The 12040-nt window shown below is 41.0% G+C and overlaps 1 protein-coding gene across 1 annotated transcript in view; it reads right to left on the minus strand.

Annotated features, from left to right (window-relative positions):
* The window catches only part of LOC308297267 (protein kinase C epsilon type-like), a gene marked incomplete at its 3' end in the record, with an annotated part of 93105 nt that overhangs the window by 34587 nt on the left and 46478 nt on the right, over positions 1-12040 (minus strand). Inside the window, exons 3-8 of the mRNA XM_080740682.1 lie at positions 10604-10772; positions 8757-8791; positions 8030-8121; positions 6098-6230; positions 5354-5496; positions 4580-4676 (exon numbers count right to left, since the gene is read on the minus strand). Of these exons, the coding sequence (XP_080596808.1) occupies positions 4580-4676; positions 5354-5496; positions 6098-6230; positions 8030-8121; positions 8757-8791; positions 10604-10772 (669 nt within the window). The remainder of the gene's footprint in view (positions 1-4579; positions 4677-5353; positions 5497-6097; positions 6231-8029; positions 8122-8756; positions 8792-10603; positions 10773-12040) is intronic.

The following is a 12040-nucleotide window of genomic DNA, read 5'->3' on the forward strand; positions in this document are numbered from 1 at the left end:
ATCACCCATCCCCCTCTGCTTGTGTCCCCAATTGGAACCAATTCAACACACCTGCACTCATTTTGGTGCCTTCCCACGGAGGAGCACAGTGCATCAGTGTGCTTACTATAGAGGCTACAGAAGATGATAACTTTGGTAAGTGACAATAGCTTCTTAAATTTTCTGATTAGTCATTGTAAGATAATAGAGCATAATATCATGTTTATGCAATACATTTTTACTAGATGGATTTAATGGATTATTGGCTCTAGTGTTTCCAAGCTATGTGTTTGCCATTGGCTAGCTTAGCTAGCTTGCCTAGAAGACTAGTAGGCCTGAGCTAGATTCAACACTAGAATAATTCAATTGAAATAAAATATATTATAGCTTTAGTTATTTGAAAGTTATTTCAATCATGTTCTGTTAGTTATACTGTTCATTATGACTTAAGACATTTCTAACATAAAACATTGGGCTACTCAAAATGCCTCTGTTTACATGGGACTCTATGGGCTGGCAAGTAGTCAGTCAATTATTAGTTTCTAGTTCTGGCTAGTAGAGAAGATAACTTTTAGTGCAGTTTTTGGAATCTCGGTGTGCATGCATCAAAAGTGAGTTTACTGCAAATGTCTTGATTTTAATTACAGATTTGCATCATATTTGTGCTGAACCATTTTTGTTAGTATTGATGCCTTTATTGGTGTTTGGTGCAAATTGGTATTAAAATGTGAACTATAGATACTGATTATTTAAAGGCATCAGATATAATGTAAATCAGAAACCTAACCAATGTAGCATACTTAAAGGGGAATTCCACCCATTTCAATATTTTACTGTCATTAATATATCTTAGATGTGTGGAAAGAAAACAGTTTCCCCTTCTGTGGGGGGAACCATATAGATGTATGAACAAAAGAAATCATTACAGTGTTGAAACACAACTTGATGATGTGAAGTGCAACAGAAATGTTTTTTCTTTGCTACTAGTTGTATTTCAACCCCTCCCCCATTAAAATGTCCCCAAACAGGCATAAGTGAACACACTCGTGTACACTCAATTTCCAATTCAAGTTCAATTCGATGAACTATTGCGATGAGAAAACATGTTTAGCAAATGTCCATGTACAGTACATACATTCAAAAGTATAATTGACAGCCGGATAATGCTGACCTCTCCTCCCTGCCTCAAAAACTACCACTAAGATGTCCCCAATCTGGCATGAGTGTCACACATACACTAAAGTATAGTGTGTGTGTGTGTCCCCAATTGGTCTATGTGAACAGGTGATACAACTGCACAGTCTCTGAATAACTTAACTTATATAGAATAACAGAACCTTTTGAAGCTACAAGGTTTGGGACTAATTGGGGTATAACACAATCATGATATAAAACATGATATTGAACACACCTGTGACACGTCCAATTATTAGTTTCTATTGTTCTGCCCAGTAGAGAAGATAACTTTTAGTGCAGTTTTTGGAATCTTGGTGTGCTTACATCAAAAGTGAGTTTACTGCAAATGTCTTTACTTTAATTACAGATTTTCATATTTGTGCTGAACCATTTTTGGTAGTATTGATGTAGGCCTTTATTGGTGTTTGGTGCAAATTAGTATTAAAATGTGAACTATAGATACTGATTATTTAAAGGCATCAGATATAATGTAAATCAGAAACATAACCAATGTAGCATACTTAAAGGGAAATTCCACCCATTTGGATGTATGGAAAAAAATCAGAACTTGATGTCATCAAGATGTGTTTATCACCATGTTGTTGTTTTTTCCTTTATACCGCTTTTTTCCAAATGGACCCGTGAGGGTTCGTTTGTTTGCATTTGTACGCTCTCAGAAGAAAATGGTAAATGTGTGGAATTCCCCTTTACGAATATAGAAAGCACTTGGGGCTTGGGTAATGGGTATTAGTATTTTTGGTTGTAAAAGTCTAACTTATTGTTACTGCACTTGCAGACCGATGTCTGACTCATCTGGACCATCAAGTAGGGGTATCTTCACCTCTACTTTTTACAGTTGCTCAAAGGTGAAGGATGGCACGCATGCCACAGAGGTCACTCAGGTATGTGCTAGTGGAAAGCTGTCCTCAATCTTAACTTTGTCTCAGTGGTTTGGAATTGACAGTGTTGGGCAAGGTGAGTGTGGCGCAACCATAGTTGCTGACAATTGAAAAGTTTAATTTTATATATGGTGTGGGTGTGAGGGTTTCCCATGTGTTTATTTGTGTTTTTAAAAAGGGTATTTTGTGTTGGGTTGAGTAACAGCTTCAGTTAACGATCAGTCTAAGCATGTGGTCTTTCCCTATCGTGCAGACCCCGGCCTCCCGCAGCCTGTGTGGGACCAGGAGCAGCGTGAGCTCCAGCGTGACCCACAGACCCAAGAGGGTACGCAAGCCGCCCAACATCTATGGAGACTATGATGACCCCCCGAGGAGCAGGAAGCAGAGGAAGATCACTGCCACCAGGGGCAAGGCAGGGGGGAGAGGCGTGGCGGCTTGCCAACACAGGTAGGGACCGTCAATTTTTTTTTTTTTTTTTTTTTAATATAATTTTTAACCCACGATTTTGTAACCCATTTTTCACCCGGTGTCAATTACCTAATGTGATCCTGGGCTCTGCACACCCCCCACCAACCTGGGGAGGCAGTGGACTGGCCTCATGCTCCTTCAATGCATGAGGAGTCCAAGCTGCCTTCTTTTCACCTGACCTGGGGGAGTTTCACTGGTTGGACGTATCGCGTGGAGGGATCACGTTGTTTGTTCCTGTCCCCTCCATCAGGCGCCCTGGCTGGCCATGGGGATGCAGTTTAGAGCCCAGGATTACCGGTCACATTCAAAATAATATTTGAGATAGGGATGTCCCTATTTCATGTCAGATTCGATACCCGATACCACAATTTCTGGGTTAGCCGATGCCAAATACCAGCAAATTATATACTGTATGATAATACAAAAATAGATTAATATCTTATTTTGAAAGACACCTAACTCAAATAATGCACTTGGGCAACTCCAAAGCAAAATCCACATGCCCCAACATTTTATTTACCTGCCATAGTGTCAAGTCTGTCGGCCACTTTACTTCTGTGTCGCATTGCTGGTTAGACTGGTATGTTTGCAAATACGGATATGTAGATTACCTTTTTAAGTAGGCTATATATAATACATGCGGTTTTGACCATAATGCAATAATGCATTATTGTAGTTATTGTTTGGATGAGTGGTAGTACCGTAGTGGTCATATTGTTGTAACTTCATTTAATTTCTTGAACAACTCCAAAGACCGGAACGCAATTGGACGGGAGCCCGAAAAACGAAACGACGATGACATCGATCCACCTCCTGATGAGGGAGGGGAGGAGCTGGACATCCCTAACGGCGCCGGAGCCACTTCCGCCCCCGTTGCTCTGGAAACGCATGCCGTCGTCGATGGCGCAGCAAGTGAAGCCGAAGAACGGGAAGCAGAAGTCCGGGAGGCCGGGGCGAGCCGACACGCTGAAGTGGAAGCTCCTCCCCCTCTCTGCGAGGTCGCACGCCAGGAAGAGTCCTGTACTGTTCTTTATTGGCATGAGAAAACATTTAACATTGCCAAAGCAGGTGTCCCAAACAATACAGTAAAAACAATTGCAATTGTTTAAGTATATAGAGTTGGAGGAAGTACAGCATTTGTAAATTATGTCACATTGCATTGTTATAATGTTATAACATGTTATAACGGGTCATAGATTTTTCTTTTCCATTTCTGATGGCAAATGGTGGCAATTATTTGCCTCTCTGGGGCAAATGGCAACATACCGTATTAACTCAAGATTATAAAGAAAAAAACAAGTTCCGATTTAACATTTTTACATGGATATGGTCTACATAGAACCAATAACAGTACTTCAAATTATGCTGCTGTGTTTGCACATTGTTGCATTCAACTCCTGCAATGACATGATAGTATCGGCAGCCAAAGAAGGCTACAATAGGACCTAAATAATATTTACATTAAGCATTACAAATATTAAATGATTAATAACTAATTTGATTATTAGACCCTAATGTACACATTAATATTTATGAACATATTATTTGTAATAGCAGCATGTTGGTTAATTTGACCAGCAGCATTCCACAACATAAGTAGGAGCCTGTCAAGTGGAGCTTTAAAATAAATCAACAAAATCTTAGAATTATGTTCCCAGAGTCCCAAAGGTGGCTTAAAGTAGACTTGTGTATGTATAGACAAAGTCCCCAAAGGTGACTTCCTGTAGTGTGAAATAAGCCCCGCCCCAAGTCCCCAAAGGTGGCTTAGATGTGATTGTCCCCAATGTCCAGGTAAAAAATCCAACGTTTGAAAGAAGGCTTAAATCAAACCTATCAAGTCGGTTTGGTAAAGTGGGCATCCTCTGAGCACCACCATTGGTCGCGGCTTCTCTCTAAACCATTCAGAAAGGGTAGTCCCCGGAAGGGGGGTGTTCTGTCATGCGTCCCCAAAAGTAGTCTAGGTAAGTGTGTGTGTGTGTGTGTGTGTGTGTGTGTGTGTGTGTGTGTGTGTGTGTGTGTGTGTGTGTGTGTGTGTGTGTGTGTGTGTGTGTGTGTACCCTGGTCACAGGGAGATGTTGGTGCGGACTTTGAGCGGTCAACCTCTGTCTGTGGGGTCCCTGCCAATGGGTGTGGGTCTTGACCTTTGGAAAACTTCTGTTGACAGAAACATCATCATATAGTGGTGCGTTTATAACGACCCCTTATCCAAATCGCTTTAGAAATGGCCATGACATTCATCCATCCATATATTAACACACTGATGGCAGAGGAAACCATGCAAGGTGCCGGTAACAACCTGCTCATTGGGAGCAGTTTGGAAGCCGGTGTTTTGCTCAAGGACACTTCGACACTAACCCAGGGGGAGCCTGGGATCAAACCCGGATCCTTCTGATTCCCAATCAGCTGCTCTACCAACCTGAGCCACTGCTGCCCCTGGCATCATTGACCATACTAGCAACTAGTAGTAGTCTCCCAAACTACCATGATCCGTGTTTGATTTACTTTAGAACTCTCTCACAATCATGATTTATACAGTATCTCTCCGTTTCTCGCTGTGGGTTTACATGCACAGTAATAATTTGATCGTACCGTGATTGAGGCAATAAGCTGATTATAAAAAACAGTCACAGTGAGCATAACCTGATTACAGCAGGTTTTCGGAATGCCTAAACGGCTTAGTTGTACTGGACATAAAGTTGTGTTAATGTGCACCAAGGTTTGGAAGTAATGGAATTCAAATAACATGGAGTTACCGGTACATAGTTAAATAAATGGACAGAAGAAATGTGGTACACACTGTGGTTACACTCAAATATCACATGAAATGTCACCTTTTTCCGTCTGTGGGCGCTGCTGGAGATCTTGTCTGGCGTGACCCCCAAGTCAGAGAGGACCTTGGCGATGCCCCTGGCATCCACGCCACAGTTAGGGGCCACGTTGCTCTCACAACGCCTGTGCACGTTGACTTTACACACTGACAGACCAAGATATACAGAAAAAACAATATTAGCATAAATCAATCGGTTTGTGTGTGTGCATGTGTGCGTGTGTGCGTGCGTGTTTGTGTGCGAATGAGTGTATGAATGTGTATCTAATGTACAAAATTGTTTCATTTTATTATATATTTTAATATATGTGTCTTGACGAAGGATCCCTCTATGAAGGGAATAAGAAAAAATCGACATTATTCAGTAGCGGTAATGGATGAAACGTAATTTTCAAAAGTTCAAGCGTCCACAGTAAGCTGTTTTTTCTTTTTCTTTTTTTGTGAGTATGAAGTTGTGAGGAGACCCATTTTTTCATTGACTTCCATTATATCAATAATTCATTTATATGTGAAAGTATGTGGGACTAGTTGTATATACTCTGTGTGTCTGTCTGTGTGTGTGTGTGTGTGTGTGTGTGTGTGTGTGTGTGTGTGTGTGTGTGTGTGTGTGTGTGTGTGTGTGTGTGTGTGTGTGTGTACTATGTGTGTATTATCTTGTTATTATTGTGATGTTTTTATCTGCTTATTGTAAGTCGCTTTGGATTAAAAGCGTCTGCTAAATGCCTAAACTGTAAACTGTAAACTGTACCTTTACATTGGAGGCCCTGTCTCAGCAGACCCCAGAGCAGAGACCCACAGTGGTCACAGAAGGTGAGGACCTTGAAGTTATGGATGCTGAACTTGTGGGGCATGTTGACGCTGAAGCGCTGGGAACCCACAGGCTGGATGGAAGGGAAAGAGAGGGACCATATTCACAGGAAAACCCACAGAGCGGTCCATGTACATATACCGTTGTTCCCTATTGAGCTTGGCACATTTCCTAGGGCAAGCTGCCCAGATCACACATGTCACACATGTCTTCTTCATTTTTCACTCTCAAAAAGCCCCTGCAATGCAGTGCATTTGAAATTATATTGCAGTGCACATCATGGGGTGATCACTGCTTGCCTTTATTTTCTGTTTATTTCGTTGCTGAGTGAGTACAGCAGACATAGTGACATGAGTGAGATGAAAACACCTGGGTGAAATGTGCCAACAGGAAACAACAGTACACATGTATACTTGTCTAACATGGATTCCATATTTCCGTTCATCTTTGACAGTGGTGAAAGTCCTTTTACCCTACTGTAAGTACTCAAGTACAGTTTTGAGGTACTTTCACTGTACTTTACTTGAGTATTTCAATTTCGTAATACTATATACTTCTACACTACTACATCTCAGGGGCAAATGTACTGTATTATTTGACAGCTTTAGTTACTAGTTACTTTGCAGAATCAGATTATTATTGAGAAACATGCATTAACCAAGCACTATTCGAAACTTTGGCTATTCAAAAATAGAAGCTCACAACAAGTCACATCACGCATCCACAAACTCTTTGATCATTCATCAACAGTTAAAATCTTCACTCTCATTTTTACATTCCAATGAGGTGAAGTTCTCGTGGTAGAGAAGACTTTCCATTTAGTCACATCAGACGAATTCACCCGAATGATGAAACATTCACACTTATAATTATTCACATCCAGAGTAATTTTTGCTTCATTTAAAGTTATACTATGCAACTTTTTCAATTAAACAAATCTTACATTTGATCTAACTATTAAATCACTAAAGTTTTAGAAGACCCACTCCGTGAATTTCAGCCTCTAAAGCCTTCTCTAAATATGTAATCTATGATCTTGGCCGGGGACCGGATTTCGTGGAAACATTACGTCATCTCTATCCTTCCGTATACGTTGACTCCCGGATCATACACTACGGCCAATCACAGCGCGGATCATACACTACCGGCCAATCATGGCGCGCCTTGCCGTCTTCTCAGGAAGTAGCTTGCCTCAGCAGTGTTTACTCTCTGGTGTAGGAGTAGTAGCATGTAACTCGCGAACGCCTGGTCGCAGAGGGTCGCGAGAACCCTCTACGGATGTGTCTCGGCAAGACGCAGTTGTCCGCGGCGCCGCCCCGGTGGTCCCGGGTGAAAAACGGCCGAAAAAAGCACACGCGACCACGGTTTGCTATACCGCTGCTGACCAGTAGTTGAGCAACTTACACAGTATAGCTTTAAAGGACAACTTTGTTTTTTTACAACAAGGGTTCATATTTTAGTCATTAGAGAAAAGAAAAGATGAGTGTTAAAATGTTTTCATTTACTTCTTTCAATCGTTTTAGTGATTTTAACAATTTAGATTTTTTTAGCCACTTGCATGCATGACTCCAGCCTGGGGGCATGCATGCAAGTAGCTAAATATGTATTTTTAGACACAATAAGCCAATTCCCAAAATGCACCGCAATCCTTCATGGGCAGATGTGTCTTATGGGGGCTGGTGTAAATAGAAATTGCCGGCTTATTGTGTCTAAAAAGACATATTTAGCCACGTATGCCCCGACCCACTGAATGAAAACATTTTAACACTCATCTTTTCTTTTCTCTAATTAGAATCTAAAATATGAACCCTTGTTGTAAAAAAAAAACAAAGTTGTCCTTTAAAGTTCATTTTAAGTTGAATACCAGCATACCTCTGCCTCTGCTTTGTCTTCCTGCTTCTTCATCCCAGCACACTTTGTGATGATCAACTCATGGCATCGCTTATGAACCACACAGGTACACACTGGACAAGGACGCACGCACGCACGCACACACACACACACACACACACACACACACACACACACAAGTAGGATTACACGTATATATCAGGCATGCCTTTTTCATAGCAACCAAATTGACATAAATAATTTAATTTGTATAATGTCACTACGTTCATAGGTTTTACTAATAATGACACCAATTAAAACTCTGTTCCAGTGAGCCCAAGACCAATACTGGTGCTCATTGGAGCGATGTGTCCGGTAATGGAGCGATGTGTCCGGTATCCTCAATTAAAACCATCATAACTCGCTGCAATCTTCAACCACGCTTCACGCGGTTTGGTGTCAGTACTGGCTATATATCTTAAAATATCAGCCAATATTTCAATGATGGTACAGTTATAAAAAAGACAATACTTGAGTCAATAACAGTACAGCCATGCTATAATTCATACATTTCTTTTTTTATATTATGACAAAAAATATTATGAGTTATCATTTGATTGTCCCCAGTGTTGTCTCATTTTCTCTAAACTTCATGAATTATACAGCACAATGTTGAAAGATGCAATGAAAGCATGACAATTCTATCACTATGACAATTCTATCACTATCTTCTGTTGGGCTCAGACAGGAGACATTTTATTTAACCTACCTTGACATTGGTAGCCCTGTTTCCCAATGACCCCCCTGAAACACAGAGACAGAGAGAGCAGACCATTACAAACGAGTGTTCTACGGCAGAGTTTTTCAAAGTGGGTGTTGGGGGCACCCTAGGGTGCCGTGACGCAAGTGCCTCAGAAAACTTTGATAATAATTGGAATTTATCAATATTACTTCAGTTTAACCACTTATACTTAGTAAAACAGACCTGAGTTGCACTGTATGATTGTGTTATTGTGTGATCTTTTTCAGCCTACAGTACACCAAATGTGACTTATTGTGAGCTTGTAGAAATAGAGATATTTTTGGTGAATGTTCCCCCCAGAATAGGGAATGGGTTAAACGCGAAGTATAACATTATTTTCAATCTGTCCTAATGGAAACTTTATTATTTTCTCAAGTTTTCCTTGTGACATATTGTATCTTAGGGGGAAAGATGTACATATTTGACATAAATGTAAGGTACTGTTAATGTTATTCAGGGATGCTGTGGATTAAAGCGTCATTTACAGGGGTGCCCTGAGCCAAAGACGTTTGAGAACTACTGTTCTACCGTATATAGCTATAAAGTATTATGCAGATGTTCGCTACTGTGTCCTACAGCAATTCTTCTGTTAGGAAACAAAAACATCATGTATTCGCATTCCCCTCAACTATTGGGATAATGGTTTGTTTGTGGTTTCAGTGAGAATGAGAGAGATAAATAATAACGTTTTTAAATTGGGTCAGTTTTCCTTCAGCACTGAATGTGCTAGCAGCTGGGGATATAACAAATGTCCACGAGGGAAAAGGGGCAGAATTATGACAAGGCCAGTCCAATTTTACTGCATTCTAAGGAGGTCTGGAAGGAGGCACACAAAAGATGCAGAGTTTCTCATTTGTGGTCTTCATTGTTTAACATAAATTACTGGGAAGAGTACATTTGGAAGCTCAGCAACACAGCCACAGCCTGCAGTTGTCAGTGCAAATTTTGTCTTGGGGGGAAAGGATGAAAAATTCTCCCCTCCTACCACTCTGAGTACATGGATGGAATCACTGTTACAGATCCCCCAGAAGTAACATTTCAGTATTTAGTATGTTATGGTATTTCTATTCATGTTATTAATGTTGCTAATTATCATGTACAGTATATATGTATTAGTTTACAATGATTCCTATTGGGATGAGGATTAGCGATCTGTCTACTGTTTAAAGGAGTCAGCTTGGTCTGTATAGGACAAAAATCCCATAGTAAACTTGTATCTCTACTCTTATTACCTTTGCTGCTATGACACATGAATTGTCCCATGGGGCTCAATCAATATTGGTCAGTCTGTCTGTCTATTTATCTTGTGAATTATCAAGGTTTATCTAGAATGCATATTCTATCCAAGGTGGAGTGATTTGCAGGAGTTGTTGTACTGTATAAAGGTTTGTGAGAGAGGTAAAAAATAAGTGTTGCATAGCTAATATTGCACCCCAAACAATACAGACTTTATAGAAAGGGTCTGTTACAAATGTTCGCTTAAAAAAATACATATATTCAAAGATTTGCACACATTTTCACGACTTTTAAAAAATAGCAGATCTACAAGCTTGCAGCACGGCACTCGGTGCAGCGCTGTGAGCTTGTAGATCTGCTATTTTTCAATGGCTAAAGTATAAAATAATTAAGGCCCTTCCACCCTTGGGCCCTAGTAACTCAGTCCCACTAGCCCCCCCCCCCCCCCCCCCCCCTTTTGATGCCCCTGTGTGTGTGTGTGTGTGTGTGTGTGTGTGTGTGTGTGTGTGTGTGTGTGTGTGTGTGTGTGTGTGTGTGTGTGTGTGTGTGTGTGTGTGTGTGTGTGTGTGTGTGTGTACCAGATGAAGTCTCTACAGTGGGAGCAGTAGGTGGGCTGTCGGAGGTAGGTAGCCATGAACTTGTGTCCGTTGACTTGGTGAACCCTCCTGCGGACGGCACCCTGCCGCTTCCTGGGGCGCATCCGCTCACGAAACACGCGCTCCTCATTCTCGCTGGAGCCTGCCACCGCTAAGGACACATGTAACAGACACACAGATTGCTTTTTTAAAGAATTAAAAACATGGGCAAATTAAGGAGAAAATGGTGCACTTCCAATAAGTGACCAGTAGATGGTACTGTCGCTGTGCGGATGGAATTTGCTAAATGGTGAGAATGAATTTTGAGTCTCTCCCTCTCTTTCTCTCTCTGTTTCTCTGTCTCTCTGATTATGCAGGGTATTCCCAGCGGTAAGCATTGTGTTTAATTTTCTGTCCGGCCTCCGTATTAATTACATTCACCCAAGGAAGCAGAGAGGACGATAAGGAGGTAAAAGGAGAGTGGAAAACTGTGGAAACAGTAGGACACGAACTCAGTCATACTGTCTGTCAGTCAGTCAGTCACAACAGGAGGGAGTAGAGGCTAAACAGCAAACACACACACACACACACACACACACACACACACACACACACACACACACACACACACACACACACACACACACACACACACACACACACACCATAAAACACAAAACAACAAGTGAACCGTGGAGTGCTCTACAGTGAAAATGTTGGTCTTAGGCATGTTTTTATGTGTGTTTCACAACTTTGGTGCCAACACAACAAATGCACAGTGGCCTGCCTGTCCTTACTGTGCTAGACTGTGGAGTCTTCAATGTACAACTGACTGTCAGATCTGAGTGACCTGGAGCTGGAACATGTCCCCACTTCTCCATTGAACTCAATGCTTCCGCACCCCTACTTTGAATGGTGTCCTCAAGCACCAGAGTGAAAGCCGGTCGGCAGTAAGAGGTAATCTCACTCAGCAGGGGCAGAGCAATGGGGGCAGCAGGCTACTGAAATCATAACCCAACCATGATTTAGGGCCCGATTTTCTTTCATCTTATCCCTTAACTCTTTCGAAATGTTTTACTATTTTGAAAAACATTTATTTAAATATTTTAAATAGCTGATCTACAAGCTAGATCAGCTTTCGGTGTAGATCGGCTATTTGAAGTATTTTAAAATGTTTTTCAAAATAGTGAAAAAAGGCAAAGAAATTCAGGGATAAGGGGTAAGGCATGGAGGAAAATATAGCTCATAATGTAGATTAAAAAGTAATTATAAGGGGGAAAAAAGAATCTTGACCATTATGCAAAAAGAAAATAAAGCTGATGAATAGAAATACAGTAGAACAACAGGCCTAGCCCTTAGCCAAAATATGCCATCTTAGGCCAAAATAAATAAAATATCTGACAAATCCAAATCAATCGTTATTTCTTTTATTTTCTAAAT

This window comes from Nannobrachium achirus (assembly GCF_963921795.1).
Source record: "Nannobrachium achirus genome assembly, chromosome: 13".
Classification (NCBI taxonomy): domain Eukaryota; kingdom Metazoa; phylum Chordata; class Actinopteri; order Myctophiformes; family Myctophidae; genus Nannobrachium; species Nannobrachium achirus.